This window comes from Ochotona curzoniae, unplaced genomic scaffold, assembly GCF_017591425.1.
Source record: "Ochotona curzoniae isolate NIBS_2020 unplaced genomic scaffold, NIBS_Ocur_1.0 contig_1274, whole genome shotgun sequence".
In the NCBI taxonomy this organism is placed as follows: Eukaryota; Metazoa; Chordata; class Mammalia; order Lagomorpha; family Ochotonidae; genus Ochotona; species Ochotona curzoniae.
In genome coordinates this window covers 29,413,626-29,434,246 of record NW_024465023.1, presented here as the reverse complement: position 1 = coordinate 29,434,246, position 20,621 = coordinate 29,413,626, and the positions used below count along the sequence as shown (strand labels likewise).

Below are 20,621 nucleotides of genomic sequence, written 5' to 3'. Positions count from 1 at the left end.
AGGAGGCCTTAACATACAGAAATCTCTCCTTTTTTCTGTCACTCTTTCAAATAAATAAATTATAATAAATTAAGCTTTGCTATGGAATACATATGACAGGAACATGATTAGGACATCAGCTGGGTTGCCCTCATCCTGTATCAGAGTGCTTAGGTTTAAGTTCTAGCTCTTGTGCTGACTACAGCTTTCTGCTAATAGAAAACTTGAGAAACAGCAGTGATGATGACTCAAGTAGAGTCCTAGCCACCGGTGTCAGAGATGCAAATCGAGCCTTCTGCTTCTAGCTGTGAGCTGCCCCAGGTCTTACTGCTGTGGACACTTTGGGGAGATAATCTGTGGATGTGAACCGTGTCTGTTTATCTGGAGGTTTCTATGCCTCTGCCTTTCAAATAAATGAACAGGGCCCTGCACAATGGCTCAATGTCTAACTCCTCGTCATGCATTCTCCAGGATCCTTTATGGGTGCCAGTTCATATCCGAGCTGCTCCACTTCCCATCCAGCTCCCTGCTTGTGGCCTGGGAAAACAGTAGAGGGTGGCTTAAAGGCTTGATACCCTGTAGCATGTGGGAGACCCGGAAGAGGCTCCTGGCTTCGGATCGGCATAGTATCGGCCCGTTGCGCTCACTTGGGGAGTGAATCATCGGATGGAAGATCTTCCTCTCTGTCTCTCCTCTCTGTATATCCGCCTTTCCAATACAAAGGTAATAAAAAATAAATCTTTCAAAAAAAAATTCAGAAAAACTGTTTCTATGTAAATGTATACATTTTATACCAAATACAACAAAAGGCTACAGTAGATAAGAAAATATTATACTAGCATAGAAAAAAATTCATAAGCCAGTGGAACCAAATACACTCCAGAATCAAATCCTGTTCCTTTCCAACAGTGCTAAGAATGTACATTCAACTAAAGAACATTCCTTTCAATAAGTTGTTCTAGGAAAATGGATATCCATATGCATAGGAATGAATCTTGACCCTCTCTCACCATGTTCATAGTTCAATTCAAAATGTATTTAAAACCCCAATGTAGGACTTTAGATTATTAGAAGAAATCTTAGTAAAATGCCTCATATATGTTTTTAAGATTTCTCAAAGTTTATTATCTGAGCACTGCTTATAGTATCATATCATAGGAATCAAAGATGTAACTTAAAAAACTTAAATAAACTTTTGAGACTCATTTCCATTCCTTAAAGCACAATCCAATCAATAAAACAATACAATTTCCACATCAAATACAAGTCAGTAAAATAATTCCCCAAGTAGTGCTGCATGAGTTACAACTTTACCTCAACTCTATCATTATGATTTGAGATTTTCTAATACGCAAGAGCACTAGACTGGGTGGTTACTACCTAGGCAAGAAAACAAATGTATCACCAGCAAATATCAGAATTAGGATCATGGTTGTCATGTTAAACTCTTCTGGTTAACAATATTTATTAGAGTGTGCACTATTCTAACCAGGAACTGTGTCACATTTGTAGAGGTCAATACTCTTGATAAAATAACTTGGAAGGATCTATATATACCCTAAATTTAGCAAAATACTTTATTATGTACAGAAACCTAACTTATCTTGGGTTTGGGTAACTGACGAAGACAACTGCCAAATAAATTCGTCAGGGCTTGTTTTCTATGAATATTGAAAACCAGTCCCTGATCTTGGATGCATTCCATCTAGGTACATATTCAGACACTTCAGAGAAAAGCAAACAGCTGCACCTATCCACTCTATTCCATTCAAATTCTTTAACTTAATGTCTTATATTACCTCACATGTTGAATAGAGCCCACACATTTCAGCGTGGGATCAGACCGTTTGCTTACATTTGAAGCCACGTGAAGGTTTTATGAAGCCATGTGTGGGTATTGCCTTGGGTAGTCCATTTCGGTACTGCCAAGTTCTTTGGAAATCAGAAAAATGAAATAATCTACACCATGTAGATCCTTTTAAAAGCTGCACATGGAGGACACCTGGTACCATGGCAGAGGACGGAGGACAGAACAAATTGATCAACTGCCCCCAGCCAAGTGTTGGCAGTTAAGATCTGGGCAGATGGAGACACTAAGGTGGACCAGAGCAGCCAGTGGATTCAGGAGATTCATCGAGGCTGGAGTGGCGGGATCACTTCAAAACCTCTTGAGAAATTTATGGTGTTGTGAATTTCTTTTTTTCTTCCTGTTGGTGATTCTGTATTATGGCTTTTCATTGAAGAGGAATGTGTGGTGACTGTAATGGAGACTATCGTGTCCAGATGTGAGGATGCAGTGCAGTGTGCATCTCTACTTCCAGATCAAAGATGGACTCCCAATGAAACTATTAGCTATATCTTGACAATGGGAGGCTGGACTCTCTGCCATTATCCATGCCTGCAATGTTGGACATGTGAGTGTTTATGAAGAGCTATGCTATACTAATAATATAGGGGAATGGGGGGGTGGCAGGGGAAATCCCAGGGGCTATGGAACTGTATCAATAGAATGATGATAATAATTTTAAAAGAAGTTAAAATAAAATAAAATAATATGTATATATTTTTAAAAGCTGCACATGATTTCAGTGTGCCTTCAGTGACCTAGTTAGTGCAACCCTATTAGAGTTGACATCAAAAAAGTAATAAGAATGAACCAAAATTCCTAATGCAAGGAAAACAAAAGTCTGTCCAAGTAAAATGCATTCTCAACACAGAGTATGAATGTAGTCTGCAGCATATCTTCTTGATTTTCCATTCAGAAAGTGGAGACTGCCTGCTTGATTATTTCCTTTTCTTTCCCTAGCTTAGGTATATGCTGAAAAAGAATTTGTACATGCTGTCATGAAATTAAAAATTCATTTATATGTACTTTAAATCACTCAAAATTGTAGCTTACATGTATATGATTTCTGAAAATAACACTTTTAATACAATTCTGTTCTGTAAAAATATTTTACATAATGCGTATAATCAATTTTTACTTGATTGGGAAGTTTCCTGCATCAGTTTTCCAAGGATAAATGTGTGCCGCCTAGTGTTCAATCTCTGTAACTACTAATCTTACAAATTCACAATTATTAAAACTCATTTTTTTAAACTACATTTTAGAAATGGTTCTCATAGATAAATTCAGGGCAAAATAAAATCATGAAAAGAATGTGTATTATACCAAAATTAGTATAAAAATAGCGATATACTACTTAAATACAAAAAACAGACTTTTTTTTTTACTTCACATGCAAATATGTACCCTTTACATTTTATTAAAATGTCTAGAGAACACCTACGTAACTAGAGTATACAGAAAAACTGTACAGTCTAGTCCAAACCAGGATTTACGCAGAGTCCATAATGAGAACAACACAAATGGCTGATCCAAGACATCTATTTACGCAAAGGAAGTGGCTAAAGCAGGAAAGGTAGTGATGCAACTTCTTTCACAGATGTGGTCTTCTACCCATAATTTCCATTACATCCAAAGAGCAAGGTGCGCTTAATATCCCATTTAAGATTATTGAGCATTACCCAGTTTTCAAAGCAACAAACATCTTAAAAATAATAAATCAGTCTGTCTTAACAAATTGCAATCATGCTAATGAAATTTGAATCTTCTCTTAAGGGTCGTGGCCAAATTCCAAACTGTGGGACAATCTTCAGAAAAACTGGAATGTAAAATGTTGAGTTCCATTTAGATCTGAAAGGGAGAAAAACATCAGGTTAAAGGAAGAGTTTTACATTCCATCAGTCCACTACATATGAGGGAGAGTTTCATCACCTTAGGCTATCAGGGAAACAAGCCTAGTCTGATGAAGAAATTTCATGCATCAGGCATTTCTCAATTCTAGTCTGTTAGTTAACAAATCTTTATGCTCTCACTGGTAATGTTCTATTGTGCAGCATATTTTGGATAAAGCTCAGTGTCTCCCTTCACGTTTGTAGTAGCTTGGTGATGGGGGTCCACATGGGCGAGTAGGATGTCTAACAGGACCAATATGTGGCCAGTGTATTGGTGCAGAGGGAGATGCCATGGAATACAACACTGGACTCCCACAAGTGTCACAAGTTTGTGTCCTAGCTGCTCTACTTCCAATACCAGCTCCCCGCTAATGGCCTGGGAAACACCAAAGATGCCCCAAGTGCTGGGACCTCTGAAGTCCACATGGGAGAGCCAGACGAAGGTCCTGGCATCAGCCTGGCTCAGTCCTGGCTACCGCAGCCTTCTGAAGCTCTCTCCCTCTCTGGAATTGAATTTCAAATAAATATTTTAAAAATGAGAAAAAAACCACAGGGCACATCTGACCTTATTGTCTTCCTAAGTCAACTTGTTACAGCAGTGTAACTACGTAGTTACACTGTGCAATCTTGGTGCTATCACACATGGTTCCTGAACCCAACTCCCCAACACCAGGCTTTATAAAAAAAAAAAAAAAAAAACCTCCGGTAATCATATTGCACAGTCTTGGTCAGGAACAACTAACTACTTTAGCTATTGTAAAGTATTAGTAAAAGTAAAGCATTGTAAAGCATTAGTGGAATATAATATACAAGGTGCCTTGTGAATGACATCTTAGGTAGAGGGTTGAGAAGACAGACCCAACTTCTGATATTAGCCTAATTACTTAAGTCAATTTATGCTGCTAGAAGACCAACTTTGAATTTTATTCAAATATAATAAAAGCAAAAATACAATGCACATACATGCCTGTGGGTACTATTGCTTTATTATTAGGAAAAATACTTGCCTCAAAATAAATACACCAACTAGAAATCAAGAGTCTGCCAAAAGGGCACACCCATTGAGACATACTCATTGGCAATAGGCTTCCATTTTAACAATGCTTTCAAAAAGCATGTGTCATAATTCCAATGCTTCACAAGTTGAGACAAGATTTTTCTTTTACCATTAATCATGAAGGCCTGTTCCTTTGATACGATCTGGTATTTCTCAATCGCCTACCAAATTTCTTAAGATCTAGCTCTTCAGATATTTATGCTTCTATGGCTTGGCATTCATATTGCAAAACAACAATTCATATTTTTCTGGAGAAATCATGAAGAGGATTGTAAGAATCCTGAAAGTCAGAGTTTGACTACTTCTCTTAAAAAACTGAATATTTCCAGCCTTTGGTAAGACTCAGAACATAACAGGAAGTATGATACATTATTAGAAAGAAAGGAATCTATTATGGGAAAGAGCTGGTTTCTCTGTGGATTTCTGTTCATGGAAATCCAAACATGAGGTGCATCTACTTACATCATCAATATCTTCATCATCATCTCCAATGTCATCAAACTGGATTTCATCATCATCTCCGGGACCAAATGTATCAGTTTCATTGATTTTCGCTAAAATGACAAGCACACACGCTCAATATAATCAAGACATCATTAAACAAGCAACTTAATGTAAGTGGATCGCACATCCAATATTGCATCACAAAAGGCTACCCATCCAAGTCAGCCTCCTGACAAAAGGGAAGCAATGCTCATTTTAAGAAAAGCTCTCGGCCCAGTGGCGTACCTAGTGGCTAAAGTCCTCGCCTTGAATGCTCCGGGATCCCATATGGGCAGGCGCCATTTCTAATCCCAGCAGCTCCACTTCCTATCCAGCTCCCTGCTTGTGGCCTGGGAAAGCAGTCAAGGACGGCCCAAAGCCTTGAGACCCTGTACCCATGTGGGAGACCTGGAGTAAGCTCTTGGCACCTGGCTTTGGATCAGCTCAGCTCCAGCCATTGTGGCCCACTGGGACAGTGAATCAGTGGACAGAAGATCTTCCTCTCGTCTCTCATCCTCTCTGTATGTCTGACTTTGTAATAAAAATAAATAAATCTTTAAAAGAAAAAAAAAAGAAAGAAAAGCTCTCCTGCAGCAGGCATTCTGGCACAGCACATGAAGCCACTATTAGTGGCACCAGCACCACACAGTGTCAGCTTATGTCCTGGCTGCTCCACTTCCAAGCCAGCTCCCTGCTGATAGCATAGGGCATCCTGGTGTGCATGAGGTGAGGACTTTAGCCACTAGGCTATTACATCAGGTCCACAAAGGCATTTTTAGTAAGGCAGTTTACCATCACACTAATTCTGAAGCTTTTATAATCTTGAAAATGCTAGCATTATGGGACTAAGAAAAAAGCAAGTAAGCACATGCTAGTCTTATTCCCATGATGCTTAGTGTTTTCAAGATTAGAAACATCAAGAAAGTAACTGTTGGGCCCAGTGTGAAGGCTCAGTGGTTAAATCCTCTCCCTGCACATGCCAGGATCCCATACGGGCACTTGTTCTAATCCCGGCAGCTCTGCTTCCCGTCTAGCTCCCTGCTTGTGGCCTGGAGAAACAGTTAAGGACAGTCCAAAGCCTTGGGACCCTGCACCTGTGTAGGAGACCCGGAAGAAGCTCTTGGCTTCAGATTGGCTCAGCTCTGGCTGTTATGGCCATTAGGGGAGCTGAACTCCTGTGGCCATTTGAGGAGTCAATCTGCAGATGGCAGATCTCTTTCTGTTACTCTACCTTTCAAGTAAAAGAATTTTTTTTTTTTTTTAAATTAAGCGATACTAGCTCGGCACCTGGAGGGAGAAAACAGACTATTGGTTCTAGTGGCTGAGCTTGCTGAACTGCACAGCTGGGTGCCCAGGCCCAAGCACTGCCTCTGATCCCAATTCCAGCTTCTGGTCAGTGATGACCTGCGCTGAGCTCCGGGCTCCTGGCTTCAGCTGGACCTAACCTTAGCAGCTGTAGGCCCTCAGAGTGTGAGCCAGAGGATGGAATATAGTCTGTCTCTTGCTTTGCTTTTTATTTAAAATAGGTAAATATTTAAAAGAAAATTTGGGATACAGAGTTTGGACATGATGGATTCAACACCATAAAAACAAAGAATAATGTGTAGCTATTTTCCTTCTTTTTTAACATAAAAAAACCCCGACAATCTATAGAATTTCAAAACAAGTAGTAGAGAAGCATTATTTTCTTTTTAAAAAAGATTTATTTTTTATTTCTATTGGAAACTCAGATATACCAAAAGGAGGAGAGACAGAGAGGAAGACCCTCCATCCACTGATTCACTCCCCAAGTGGCCACGGCAGTCAGAGCCACACCGATTCAAAGTCAGAGCAAAGTCAGGGTTCCCCATGCAAGTGCAGGGTCCCAAGGTTTTAGGCTGTCCTCCACTGCTTTCCCAGGCCACAAGCAGGTAACTGGAAGAAAGTGGGGCTACTGGGATTAGAACTGGTGCCTATATGGGATTCCAGTGCATAAAAGGCAAGGACTTTAGTTGCTAGGCTACCGTGCCAGGCTCAAACATTATTTCCTTGACTGACACTAAGCCAAACTCCCAGGCTTTTAACTCAATAACAGAAGAATCTCTATTACAAACAGAATTCTAGTATTTTTTTTTTCTTATAGCATCTACCATTATAAAATATATGCAGGCCGACTTGAAACTGATCCTGTTAAGTACAAAAATAAATGCACAACATTCCAGCCATATTCGTTCACCTAAACAGATGACATTCGTGTAACCCAGACATTACCGTGCTCTGGCAGCTCGCCATACGCTTTCAGACTTCTGGCTTCATCTGCATTGTACTTTAAAATTACATCAGCCTTGTTGTCCTTAAATGGAGACAAGTAACGTATAGAATTGATCATGATAGAAATATTATCAGCCACATAAAATTATATTCAGATTGAATTAAAAATACAATCTCTCTGTCCTATTGCAAAGCCTTCTCCATATTTTAAATCTTAGTTCCTTCCTAACCTCTGAAAAAACCTCACTTACATACATACATACGTACATGATTAGATGGATGAACAATAAGCTGAAGATATTTATAGATCTGACTTCAGTCAGAACTGTGTACATATAATCTTTTAATTATTATCCTTTGATTACAAGTCTTTTGAAACATTAAAGTTTCCTGGGACCGTAATTTTCAGGGTGATCAAACACTGCAATTTAAAAATCTAAACTTACTAGAACAACCTCAGGAAACAGACCTTGCTTCTTAGGGTATGTCAATCGGAATCTCCTGAAGCCAGACTCCAAGTAAAGTGAAGTTCAGGAGTCTTCTGCCCTGGCTGGCATGGCACAATCAGGGAAGCTCAGTCCTTTCAGAATCTTGCTGTCTCTACCCATCAATTATTCTCACATCATTAAGCAAAAGAGGATAACAAACATTAGAATTGTGTAAATTCAAAACAGGTATCTTCCACCGTGGTGTCAGTATGTGGCTGGCGATAGTCCTCCCCTCACCCAGGGTTTTTTTTTTTTTTCTTTTGACAATCAGAAATGTCTCTAGACACTGCCAATGTCCTGGAGCACATAATCACCCATGGTTGATAATCAGCGACTTAACACAAAGCTCCCAGTGTTGGCTTTTATTTTATTTTGGAACATACATTCTAAATATCAAAATAGAATCAGGACCATAAAAAGATAAGCACATGGTGATACATTTTTGCAGGGGAAAATCAAATTAATTTCAGACTCAATGAGTCAGGGTAGAAATAATAAAGGCCAACTACCATTTCCCCTTTAAGTGCTCATCTCCACTGCCCACACACTCCCGGCGCTGCCTGCACATGCCATTACTCACGCACCTGTCTTACTGCCTCCACCAGCCGGCTGTAAGGCCAGGTGGAATGGAAGCTTGACTCACTCAGCTGCATTTCCTCGAATAAGAGTTCTTAGATTTTGATTCAGACTCATAAGCTAAAAACAGAAAACACTCATCCCAAAAAGGAGGGAACTTCTGGGATCACAATCTATCTCACTCAAAGGCTCTTAAGAGATGGCTTCAATAAACAATGAAAATTATAAATGATAATTACCTGATAGTCTCGGAGGCCAACCAATATAATGTCGGAGGTATTTATCCAAACCTATAAAAGAAGAGTCACTGCATAAGCATCCCATCTGGGCACCAGTTCTAGTCCTGGATGCTCTGCCCTAATGCACCTGGGCAAGCAGCGGGCAGGATCCAAGTGCTTGGGTGCCCCTGCACAAACGTGGGAGCCCTGGAGGAGCACCTGTCTTCACCACAGCCCAGCACTGGCCTTTGTGGCTATCTGGGGGACTGAACTAGCAACTGGAACATTTCTCCCTCCGTAAATGCCTTTCAAATAAATAAATAAATAAATATTTTTAAAATAAAAATCAAGATTCCAGAGTGGGTCCAGCACTGCAGCACAGGGGTTAGGTCAAGGCCTGCAGCACTGGTATCCCATAATGGCATCGATCCATTTCCCATCCAGCTTTCTGCCCATTTCCCTGGGAAATCAGAAGACAGGCCAAATTCCTGGGTCCTTTCACCCTCTTGGGAAAGACACATGAAGTTCCAGGCTCCTGGCTCCGGCCAGGCACAGCATTGGTTGTTATAGTCAATTGGGGAGTGAACCAGCAGATGGAAGATCCTTCCTTCCTTCCTCTTCCTATCTTCCCTTATCTTTCTGTTAATTCTGCCCTTCAAATAAAAATAAAAATCTTAAAATTGCAGAGTAACAATGATTGGTTTACAAATTCTCTGTGGTTGTGAGCTATGAAGTGGTAACTGTCAAGTTCATGAAAACACAACGGTAAAATGGTTTTCTTCTTCCCTTTCTTCATATCCCAGGGCCCAGAGCTTCCAAAAGAAACAGAAGAATTAGTACCTCAAGCTTAAATATCTATTTAAACCAGCATGCTTAATAAATCTGCTAAAGCACTGTGATGGCTAATTAATCATCACGTCACAAGGCAACCCACTCATGATCACATTTGGAAAATGTAACAGTAATTCAACATTTACCTAACAGAATTCATCTTCATAGCTTTTAACAGCTAACCCCCCAGCCTCCGTAACAGATGGAGACAAGAGTCACATCCTGTGAATCTACCAGGTTTTAAGTTTCCTCGATGCTCGAACAGTTTCCCAGCATCAAGCTTCCCATTCTATTAAAAGCTGGGCAGGCCAACTGATTCACAGCAGTTCCATTATTTTGGATTTACCATTTACTCAACATCTGGATCCAGGTTAAAGCTTTTATACGAGGTTGCCAACACGGATGATGCAGAAAATCTGCACTAAAGGTCATGAATAATATTACAGGTAAATCAAACATATGTGAATCAGCAATTCACAAAAAGCAAGGTTCTTAACACATAAAATTCGCAGAGGCATTTTCACTTTAGTCAACTGTACATTAGAAAGAACAAATTTCCAGACCTACCTTTTTTCTCAATTTCCCTCTGATGTGACACAACCTCTTTACACCATCAAAACACATTGCTTCTAATCTTCCATTCCCCAACATTTTGATTACTTGAGCGTACTCTGGGGGGGGGGGGGGAAGAGCAGAAAGGAGGGTATGACATACTGTTCACTTTTGACAAAAGCAACTGAAGAACCCACACAGAGTGACAAAAAAGACAGATATACTGAATGGGAATAAATATGCATAGCAGTAATTAGACAAGGGAGTTATAAACATCAAGCTAATGTCAGAACCATAACCAAGGTTCTAATGAGATTACACATGTTGAGTAAGTAGACTGGTAGTTGTTTTCATGACTGTCTGCTCTATTTTTAGAAATCAAAGGTGGCCTGTTCTGAAGTGTACAAAGCATCAGTCTTTCACAGGCATGGCCAGCACTGAGTGTCTGGCACAGTGGTTAAGACTGCTTGGAACACCAGCATCCCACATGGGAGCGTCTGCTGCTTCCAAGCCCAGGTTCCTGCTAAGGGGGGCAGCAGGCGAGAGCTGCCGCCTGACGCCCGCATGGTACACTGGATTGGGCAGGCTGGACTGTTCTAAGCATTTGGCAGTCACCTTGGGACAAAAAGATCCAAAGATCACTCTGTGTCTCCCTCCCGGCCTTTCAAGTAAAATGAAACAAAAAGAAACAATTTAAAAAAACCCTGTCCAACCGTGAATCTCCTTTTCCTCAGAAATCTTTGAAGGACATCTTACAGAATTTTAGTACAGTTGTCAAATAAAAGAAATTCAAAAGTTAACATCTTGTTAAGATAATTCTAGAATTCTCAGAAAGTCAGTAAGATATATACAAGTGAAACATTATACTCTTTGTTTTTCACCCATGCGGGTGCAGGGTCCCACTGGTTTCCCAACAAGCAAGGGACTGGATGGGAAGTGGAGCAGCTGGGACCCGAACCAGCACCCATATGGGATGTTGGTGCTTAAAGCTGGAGGATTAGCCTGCTGAGCCACCACACTGGCCCCGAAACACTAAACTTTCGGCCAGGAGCTTCTAACCAGCATACCCAGGAAAGCATGGTGCTGAAACTGGCTCAAGTTACTTAGAACACAGTGAGCCCAGAGCCTTCAAGGTGAAACCTCTCTTCCAAAAACAGGAAAATATGAACAAGCACTGTCTACTGAAGACAAACGCTAACTGAGGCAAGGATGAAGTCCTAGAGACTTGTTTAACTTTTGGAAGTTTATCTGCACAAATAAATCTGCCAAAAATTCTATAAAAGGAGTGGGCATCTGCCCTGATGGTGAAGACCTTACTGTGCCCTATCAGAGCAGCTGGCTATGGCCTGGGCTCAGCCTTCCAGCTCCATCCTCCTGCCAATGCAGCCCCAGGGAGGCAGTGGTGACTGCTGAGGGATCTGGGCTCCTGCCAGCGACCAACCATTGTGTGCCTAGCTCCAGCCCCAGCCCTTACAAAAGAAAAGCATAAATTGTAACAAGTTATTTGCAAGAAGTAGCAGGCTGTTAACTTGAAACTGGAGAAGGAAGAGATTTAAGGGTCTCAGAGTAATCCTTCCAATATCCACGGCCTACTGAATACACTGCACAGCACCATTTGCTAACAAAACATTCCACTATCAGTCCCAATACTTAAAGTATGAAGCATAGCTTTCCAGGCTGAACTTTGTCTAAACCACACTCCCCAGTGCAGACTAAGTAGATCAGGAAATGATTACTGAAAAAAAGGCTATATAGAAGTTTGGGTAGGAAAAAAAAAATAGAGAAGAGCAAAATGGACAAGAGGTTTACTACTAGGATTACAAACAGAATCCCTTATACAATAAATTCACAGAGCACAAGTCCATGCTAAAAGCAAAAGATACTGCTTAAAAACATCTTAAAAGGATTGGTGCAGTGGCACTGCTTGTTAACTTGTCAACTGCAATGCTGTAATACAAGCCAAAGTTCAAGTCTCTGCTGCTCTATTTCCAATCTTATTCCCTGCTAATGCATCTGGAAAAGCAGCAGATAATGGCCCAAGTATTGAGCCACCATGTGATAGACTCACATGGCATTCCAGGCTCCTGGTTGGAGTCTTGGCCTCTCCACTTCTAATCCAGCTCCTTGCCAATGCACCTGGGCATGCGAGACAATCCAAGTGCTTAGGCTCCTGCTGCCCCCATGTGGGAGACCCACACAGCTCTTGGACCTGCCCTGGTTGCTGGGGCCACTTGAGGAGTTAGCTAGCAGACAGAAGGTTCTTGATAAACTGGTCGCTCAAACACTTACCTTGTCCATCCTCTTTGAACACCAGTTCTCTTTTTTCAGATTCATTTTCATTCTTACCTCTGCGTCTGTTTTTACCTCCTTTACCTACAAGTTGGAAAAAAAGAGAAGGGAAGATATTAGTTATCTACACAGTGTGAAAAGAGGCTAAATTAAGGCTTATAAAAATCAAATTTAAAAATTCACCTAATTTAGTTATTCACAGTGAGCTTACAACTACCAACATTAAGCATAATTATGTTATCTTTCTATCCTTCTTGGAATTTCTTTTGGGATGTTGCTGACAGCAAACAGCAGGTAACATATACTGTTACACAGAAAAATATTCCACTTCAGCACCCAATCTTTCCAAAAGAGTACAACCCCACACATATTTATCAAAATTGAAGTCTCAGGTGCTTTTAAGATTTTAATTATTTGGAGCCAGAGCGATAGCTTAATGGCTAAGTCCTTACTTTCAAAGTGCCAGGATCCCACAAGTATGCTGGTTCGTATTCTGGCTGCTCCACATCCCATCCAGCTCCCTGCTAGTGGCGTGGGAAAGCAGCGGAGAAGGATGGTTCAAAGCCTTGGGACCCTGCACCCACATAGAAGACAGGCTTCAGATGGGATCAGCTCCGGCCGTTGTGGCCACTTGAGGAGCGAACCAGCAGATGGAAGATCTGTCTCTCCTTTCCATAAATCTGCTCTGCCTTTCCAATACTAAGGGGGAAAAAAGCTTTTTAAGGAATTTATTTGAAAGGCAGAGTTAGTGGGGTAGATGGAGACAGAGATCCTCCATCTACCGATTCACTCTACAAATGGTCACACGTCCAAGGATGACTCATGCCAACGCCAGGGACAGAGGCTTCACCAGGCTTCCCATGTGGGTGCAGGGACCCAAGGACTTGGGCCATCTTTCACGGCAAGGAGGTGCACAGATGTGGAGTAGCTGGGATTCAGCCTGCTGAATGCCAGCTCCCTTTAGGGGTCTGCACAAATTAAGTGAGCAGTGACTGCACAGAACTGTGGTTTGCAACCTTTCGGTAGCAGGACAGTGCAAGCACTGTAATCTCTATTCAAAACTTGACTTGTCCGTCGTAGGATCAGTTAACAGCAATCATTTATTCCTGCCAATTGGGTTCACTGAAGCTCCCAAGATACTCACCTAAGATTCACTCCTAATCCTTTTTTGTTTCTTGCCCTCAACATTATTTTGTTCCAATTCCAGAGTCTAAAAGGTGGGAGCAAAGCTCTAAGGGATTCACGAAGTTAACAACTAAACAACCTATGGTGGTTAAGACATCTGTTGGGTCTATCAGGATGTTCTTGTCCTATGAGGGAGGCCATGGGATCCGTTCCAGGCTCTGAGTCTTGATCCAAGCCTGAGGTACCTGGCCTTCTGCCAGACCTGTCCAAGCCTCCAATTTGAGTTCCTGGGGAGTGAACCAGCTGACATGAGGCACCAAACACAGGAAGTGCTTGGGCAGTTCGTGGCTTCTGCTTTCCAGCTTAGCCTCTGCTGCGGAAGGCTTAGGGAGGGAAGCAGCTTCTGAAACACCTGTCTCCCTCCTTCCAAAGAAACAAAAATACTACACAGACAGACCACTAGTGTCTTATTTAAAGCACCCCCACTCTCTGCTAGGGATGTCTCCCACTGATGTAGCTATTGTTATGGGGACTCTACAATTTCCTGGCCCCGGAATTAAGGCCTTCTTGGAATATTCAACATCAGAAGCTCAGACCAGAGGCCAGGATCATGCATAACTTCACTGATTATATACCTGAAAGTCTTACAATGAACCAAGAATAGCCCAAAGGTTTGGTTATTTAAAAATTATATGTCGTTAAGTTCTTCAAAATAAGAAACACTATCCCAAGAGCTCCATGAGAGCCTTTTCTTTTTTCAATTTGAGGACAGGTTTCTATGATTTTGTAGAGGAAATAAGTTCACAGAATCAGTTCAAAGTACAACTCATCCAACACATAGTTCATGGGAATGTTTGCATCTATACAATCATCACATTACATTTACAGGGCATCTTGCATTCCAACTAAGAACAAAATAGAAAAAGTGAATTTATTTCTATATCAGCAAGTTTCAATTCATAAAATTCAGAGTCCCTGCAAAGTAGCCTTCCTCTTAAAAAAAAGAAAAAGAAAAAGAAAAAAGGCAATTAAGAAGCCTACTGGGTTTTACCTGTGTCTGAATGAGGAAACCCTGAGCCCAGCAAGGGTGCTCCCTTTTGCGAGAGTCAAAGCAGGAGCACAAAGAGGGCATGACCACAACTGGTGCTACTTTTTCCTTCTTTAAATATTTCTTGATTTGAATGGCCGACTCACAGAGAGCAAGGGAGAGACAAGAGCCCTCTCTTGCAGCTGCTGGTACACTCCCTGCGTGGCAGTGTGGGAGCCAGCAGGAAGTCAGCATCCCAGGGTTGTACCTCGGTCTCTGCCAGGGCTGGCAGGGGCACATGCGAGCAGCTGGACAGGAAGCAGAGTAGGCCAAACTGCTAATTGCACAGGACGTTGGCCTTGCACACGGTGGCTTACCCACTGTGCCACAATTCCCAATTTTCAACTTCAGAGTAATAGATTCCTAGGTACTCATTGTATTATCTATTTTTTTGTATGCCTGATCATTTCCAAATGTTCTCATGATAAACATTACTGCAACGATCAGGCAACTATGTATCTTAGTACAGAAGCCCTGTTCCTTTGGAACAAAGGGGACCCTGTTATTTACCTAAGTAAGGGTGGAGTGAACAAGACAAATGACATGGTCCAACAAATATTTATTGAGCATCTTCTTAGTGTCAAGTCCCAGCCATTCAATGTGATTAAGACAGATACTACTCGTGCCCTTTAGAGCATCACCAAAATCGGGGAGGGGGGGTGGGAGGAGAGAATAAGCTACCCTGGATGTTATATAAAAAAAAAGGCATTGCACAGACTAGAAGCGAACTCCAAGGCTTTCCAAATACCATGTGCATCATTGTGCCTTTACTACCAGTGTGATCTGTAAAGCAGTGTCACCTGGGTACTGCACAGGACTCCCAGGACCCTGAGGGGCAGTGAGCTGCAACAGCTACAAAGAAACACAGGAGCCCTAGTTGGGGGCAGCGGTCCCCAGGGCGGATGATCAAAGAAGATACCGCCTCACTCCCTCCTCTGCCACTCAACACAGTGCTCTTTCTCCTGCTTTCACTAGCTCAAGTTGCCTCGAGAAAAGATAGTGATGTTTTAGAAAATGGTAAAAACAATCTGCATCTACACAAAGAAATTTCTTCAGGAGTGCCTCGCTCTCTCTTCCATGACGCCTTCCACTTGGAAAACCACAAACCAACATCCCAGAGTCCGAGCATTTCTGCACGTTCCACTTCAGAATGGAAGGGAACTTAAAGGGCTTTGTTCCTACAACACATGCATGATCTGAAGCAATAGTGGAAAACTTGGCAGAATACGGAGCAAGTTCTTTCCCGGGTGAGGGAGGTGTGAGGGAATAAAGTTAAACCCTGGGAAGCGATGGAAGGCAATCAAACGCCACAGCTGAAACCTTAAAACACACACACTAGCTTTCGCCCACGGTTTCCGAGGGACGCGGAGTGGCCTCAATAATACCGAACAAGTGCCTACCAAGAAGCCGGCCAAGCACCTGACGGTCCCGAAAAGCAAGCATTCCTCCTTTAAAGTTCAGCACTGCTTCTAAGGGCTGAATTCCCAGGCCCGGTAGGGACACGAGGACCCAGCTGGAAAGCCGGGGCGCTTCGGGGGACATCTCCCTCCGGTCGCTCTCATGCCTACTGAGTCTGGCGCGAAAGCGAAGCAACAGCCCACGTTCTCCCACAGGAGGCCCTACAAAAATGGCGTCGGCTCCACCCCAATGTGACCACACTGGGAGATACCAGTAACTTCCTTACTGCCCTCCCAAGGCACGAGTCGCAGGCATGGCACCCAGCTCGGAGAGGGGGAGATCGGGACGGGAAGGTCATGGCGGCCCGGGCGACGCGGACAGCGATGGCAGGGAGCGGGAGCCCGGTGGTGCCGGGGTTGCGGACCTCATTACCTTTATTCTTCGGCATGGTGGTGACGGTGACCTCGCGCCGTTTCTAACTGTTGTGCTGGTGGGTGCTGGTGTCGGTGGTCGTGGCGGTGACGGCGGCGCCGACCTGTCCGAGGCTGCGCTCCAGGCTTGACGGGCGGGAGCGTGCGGGACGACACGGCGCCGGGGGACCGAGCGGCGTGCGCGCGGGAGCCTCGCGGTGGACTTCTCCCAAGATGCGCCGGCGCCCACGCTCGGCAGCGGCAAATGGCGTCGCGGCTGCCGGCGTAGCTTTGGCCCGCCTCTCGCCGCCGCAGCGCAGGCGTGGCCGGCCGACCTTTATTGTTAAGGCCGAGGCGACGCGTTCTGGGAGTGTTCGCTGGCGGCCGGGGGGCGGGGGGGGGGGGGGGAGAACGTGGGTGTGGTGGGGGAGGGGAAGGGTGGGGGAGGGCGGGGCGGGGCGGAGGCCCTCTCACCCCCCACACCCTCCCCCCCCCGGAGGAAATGGGCGGGAGGTGGCGTCACAGTCCCGGGCAACTTGATGGCGCACGCTGCTGCTGCTGCTGCTGCCAGCCGCCGGGCTCCTATCACAAATCCGCGACTCCCGCTTTGACAGGTTGCTGACTCATTGAACCCCAAAGTTAGCTCAGTTTTAACGTGGCTCCCAACGTGGAAATGTGACAGGAGGGCACGCACGACCTTTTCCGGTCGCTCACCCATGACCAAGAATATTAGGGGTGGCGTTTGTTAACAGCTTTTAAAAAGTGCTGCCTTTCCTATCTCACTGCCTCACCTCATGAGGCAGGAGAGCACACGGATGGCTTATGATTGGCAGCACGTGGCCGAATGAGTGGCACTGAGCAGGTGTCTGTAGACTAACAGGAAAGACAAGAATTGAGAGGAAAGGAGACGTAAGCCCCGTGTTATCTGGATTGTGCCCCTGAATTGTGTCTGCTCCACAATTTCGTCTGTGAAAATTCTAACCATTGTTGGCTGTATTGGCAGCTAGGATCTCTAGAGCATTAATTTGAAATAAGGTCATTGGGGTGGAGTGTGATCCAGTCTAACTGGTGTATCCTCCTAAGAAGAGGATACAGAGACACAAGCCAAGCGAATAGCTCCTGAACAACCAGGCCAGCCCAGCGGGGGGAAATGGGCCTGGGAAACAAGCAGGGAGTGCCAACACTTTGTGGCACCCCTAGCCAACTAATACAGCTGATGACGCTGGGAAAATAGGTTTACTTTTAAGTATATTTATTCTATTTCAAACATATTCTGGCCCGGCATTGTGTTACAACAGCTTAAGCAGCTGCCTGCGACCACAGCAGCCCATATGGGTGCCAGTTCTGTCCCAGCCGTTCCACTTCCCATCCAGCTCCCTGCTTGTGGCCTGGGAAAGCAGTCGAGGATGGCCCAAAGCCTTGGGACCCTGCACCCGCGTGGAAGACCTGGAGGTGGTTCCTGGCTCCTGGCTTTGATTCCCTTTCTCTTTTCCTCTCTGTAACTTCTGGCTAAATAAATCTTTAAAAATTACTTACTGTAGTTATTTGAAAGAGAGAAACAGAGATCACCTAACCTTGAAGGCACACAACAGGTGTACGCAGAAGCCAGAAACAAGGAGCTTCATCTGGGTGTCCCACATGGGTGGCAGAGAGCCGGGCTGCATCCCGGGATGCAAACAGCAGGACTCTGGGACAGGATCCGAATCTGATCATGCAATGCGGGTGCCCCGTAAGGCAGCGTAACTGCAGTGGCAGTGCCCAACCTGTGCATCTGTTTCATTTATCTTTATTTGAAGGAGAGCAGGTGCTGACCATTGCTGTTGCTGAGTCCCTGTTGCCTGTGGGGGCGCTCTGGATTCTGTTCGAGTGAGTCCTGGCGTTTATCTTCTAGCCCAGACAGTTGTGGGTCTCTGGGGAATGAAGCAGCAAATGAAGATCTCTGCTTTTTAAATAACCAAGTATTTAAAAAGGACTCAAAGGGATAAAATGTAAAGCCCTCAACTTGATTATGTTTTGGTGATCAGGGCCTGGCCTGTGTCTTGAACTTCCTGTCTAACTTCTTTTCTAACATGTTAATCTCTGGGTATACAGAGCTTTTTTTTTTTCTGGTCTGCCATTAACTGCGTCCCTATACATTCTGTTCTAAACAGTCCCCCCTTTTGCCTTAATGTTTATAGTTTCCTTAGGTCTGCCCCAATCCCTAGGCAAGCCTGCTAACATATTTCTACAGTATCCTGCCTGTCGTTTAGCTAGCTTTTCTAGCATGCGTTGATTCTTTTAATTTCAAGGGCATTAACAGGGCTGTAGAAGCATCACCACAGCAGACAGGACTACTGTGTCAGCCTGTCTGGAGAACCCACCAGGATAATCCCGGCAAGCTGACTACTACACCACAGAAATGTCCTTGGAAGCTGAGAATATGCGAGTCCTCTGGCCATAAGTGATTAAAACTGCAAATGTAATTTTTAAAAGTTTTATTTATTTGGACGTCATGCAGAGAGGGAAAGGTTTTCCACGCACTAGTTCACCTCCCACATGGTCACCATGGCCACGGCCAAGCCAGGAGGGAGCCGGGAGCCAGGAACTTCATCTGGACCAAGCGTGGTAGCAGGAGCCCAAGCACTTGGGTCATCTTCAGCTGCTTTCCCAGGCCATGGGCAGGGAGCTGGATCTGAAGTGAAGCAGCCAGGAGAGGAACCAGCCTGCGTTAAGATTATCCTAGCAGCCTCTCCAACCTACCCTGCCCCGCCTCAGTCTGAGAGGCAATTATTTGCTCATCACTTTTCCTTCTCCTAGGGAGATTATTTTCTGTCACTCAAGTGTGTCAAATCTAATCACAGGTGAAGCAGCAGAAGGCAGGGACCAGAGATGCACACTAGGAAGTTTCAACCCATCATTGCTGGTTAGAAGGTGGAGGAAGAGGCCTTTAGAAAGTGCAAGAGGTAAGGAAACTTCCTCTAGAGCCCTGAAAATGTGTTGCAGTCCTGCTAATACTTTGATTTTAGGCTAGTGAGTCCTGCATCGTAGTTGTGCCTTGGTGGATTATAAGATAATTGATATGGGACAGTATTGTGGCATAGTGCGTTAAGCCTCCACTTGCAATGCCAACATCCTATGTGGGCAGCAGTAATCCTGCTTCCTCCGTAATTCAGCTGCCTACTAATGCACCTGGAAAAGCAACAGAAGGTCCAAATTCTTGGACCATGGCACCCATATGAGAGACCTAGATGGAATCCCAGGCTCCTGGCTTCTACCTGGCTCAGCCCTAGCAGTTGCAGCCACTTGGGGGGTTGGGTGAAGTAGAAGATGGAAGATCTCTCTCCCTACCTACTTCTCTAACTCTGCCTTTCAAATAAAAATTTCAAAAAAAGGTAAATTGATTATTAATCCAAGTGGACATCCTTAACCAGATGATCTGGTGTGAGGAGTGTCCTCCAACCCCCACACCTCAATCCCCCATATCATTACAACAGTGATTGGATTCAAATAAGGCTGGGGCTGGAACATCTGACTTTGCTTTTTGGAAGCTGCTTGGAACGTCGGCATCCCATGTCCCAGGGCTGTTTTTCAAGCCCTGGTTCTGCACCCAAGTTCCACTTCCTGCTGCTGTGCATTCTGGGAAACAACAGTGATGGCTCAAGTCCCCCACCTGGAGACCCAGTGTCTGACTCCCTTATTCCCATCATGGCTGTTGTGGACACGCTGGGGGAGAGACCCAGCATACAGGCACTCTGCCTCTCAAGAAATTAAAAAAAAAAAAAAAAACCCACAAGCATTTTGATCTTGAACTTCAGCCTCTAGCCTCTTAAACAACTTCATTGTTTAAGCCACCTTGTCTGTAGTTTCATAATACAAAGCTGCTAAAAGGCATCAATCTGCGAAGTGCTAACTTCAGCTGTAGATAACCCACTCCCTTGCTGCCCTGAGCCGATCGTCCTCTGAAATAGGGTAACTATACTTATATGAGGAAAGGAAACAAAATGTTCTTCTTTCTAAATCGCTTTTATTAAGATCAAGTAATTGAACTCATGAGGTATGGATGACTGGAAAATAGGGACTCACTTAAATTATGTAAACAATGAAGTCTAAAAAAGGCACTGTTCAGGGCCCGGTGTGGTAACCCAGTGGTTAAAGTTCTCG

The 20,621-nt window shown here is 44.0% G+C and overlaps 1 protein-coding gene across 1 annotated transcript; it reads right to left on the bottom strand.

The window, feature by feature from the left end:
- Positions 1-3,227: 3,227 nt before the first annotated feature.
- On the bottom strand, positions 3,228-16,764 carry EIF1AX (eukaryotic translation initiation factor 1A X-linked). Its single transcript, XM_041000438.1, has 7 exons — positions 16,504-16,764; positions 12,462-12,545; positions 10,188-10,291; positions 8,811-8,861; positions 7,508-7,589; positions 5,237-5,328; positions 3,228-3,676 (listed from the first exon to the last, which is right to left on the bottom strand). Exons 1-7 carry the CDS (start codon positions 16,517-16,519, stop codon positions 3,671-3,673), a joined length of 435 nt encoding a protein of 144 aa, XP_040856372.1. The 5' UTR covers positions 16,520-16,764; the 3' UTR covers positions 3,228-3,670.
- Positions 16,765-20,621: the final 3,857 nt, after the last annotated feature.

Coding starts and splice junctions, on each gene's coding strand:
- EIF1AX (XM_041000438.1), bottom strand. Junction 10,292..12,461: donor GTTCAAAGAGGATGGACAAG/GTAAGTGTTTGA, acceptor CCCCCCCCCCAG/AGTACGCTCAAGTAATCAAA. Junction 8,862..10,187: donor GAGGGAAATTGAGAAAAAAG/GTAGGTCTGGAA, acceptor CTTCTTTTATAG/GTTTGGATAAATACCTCCGA.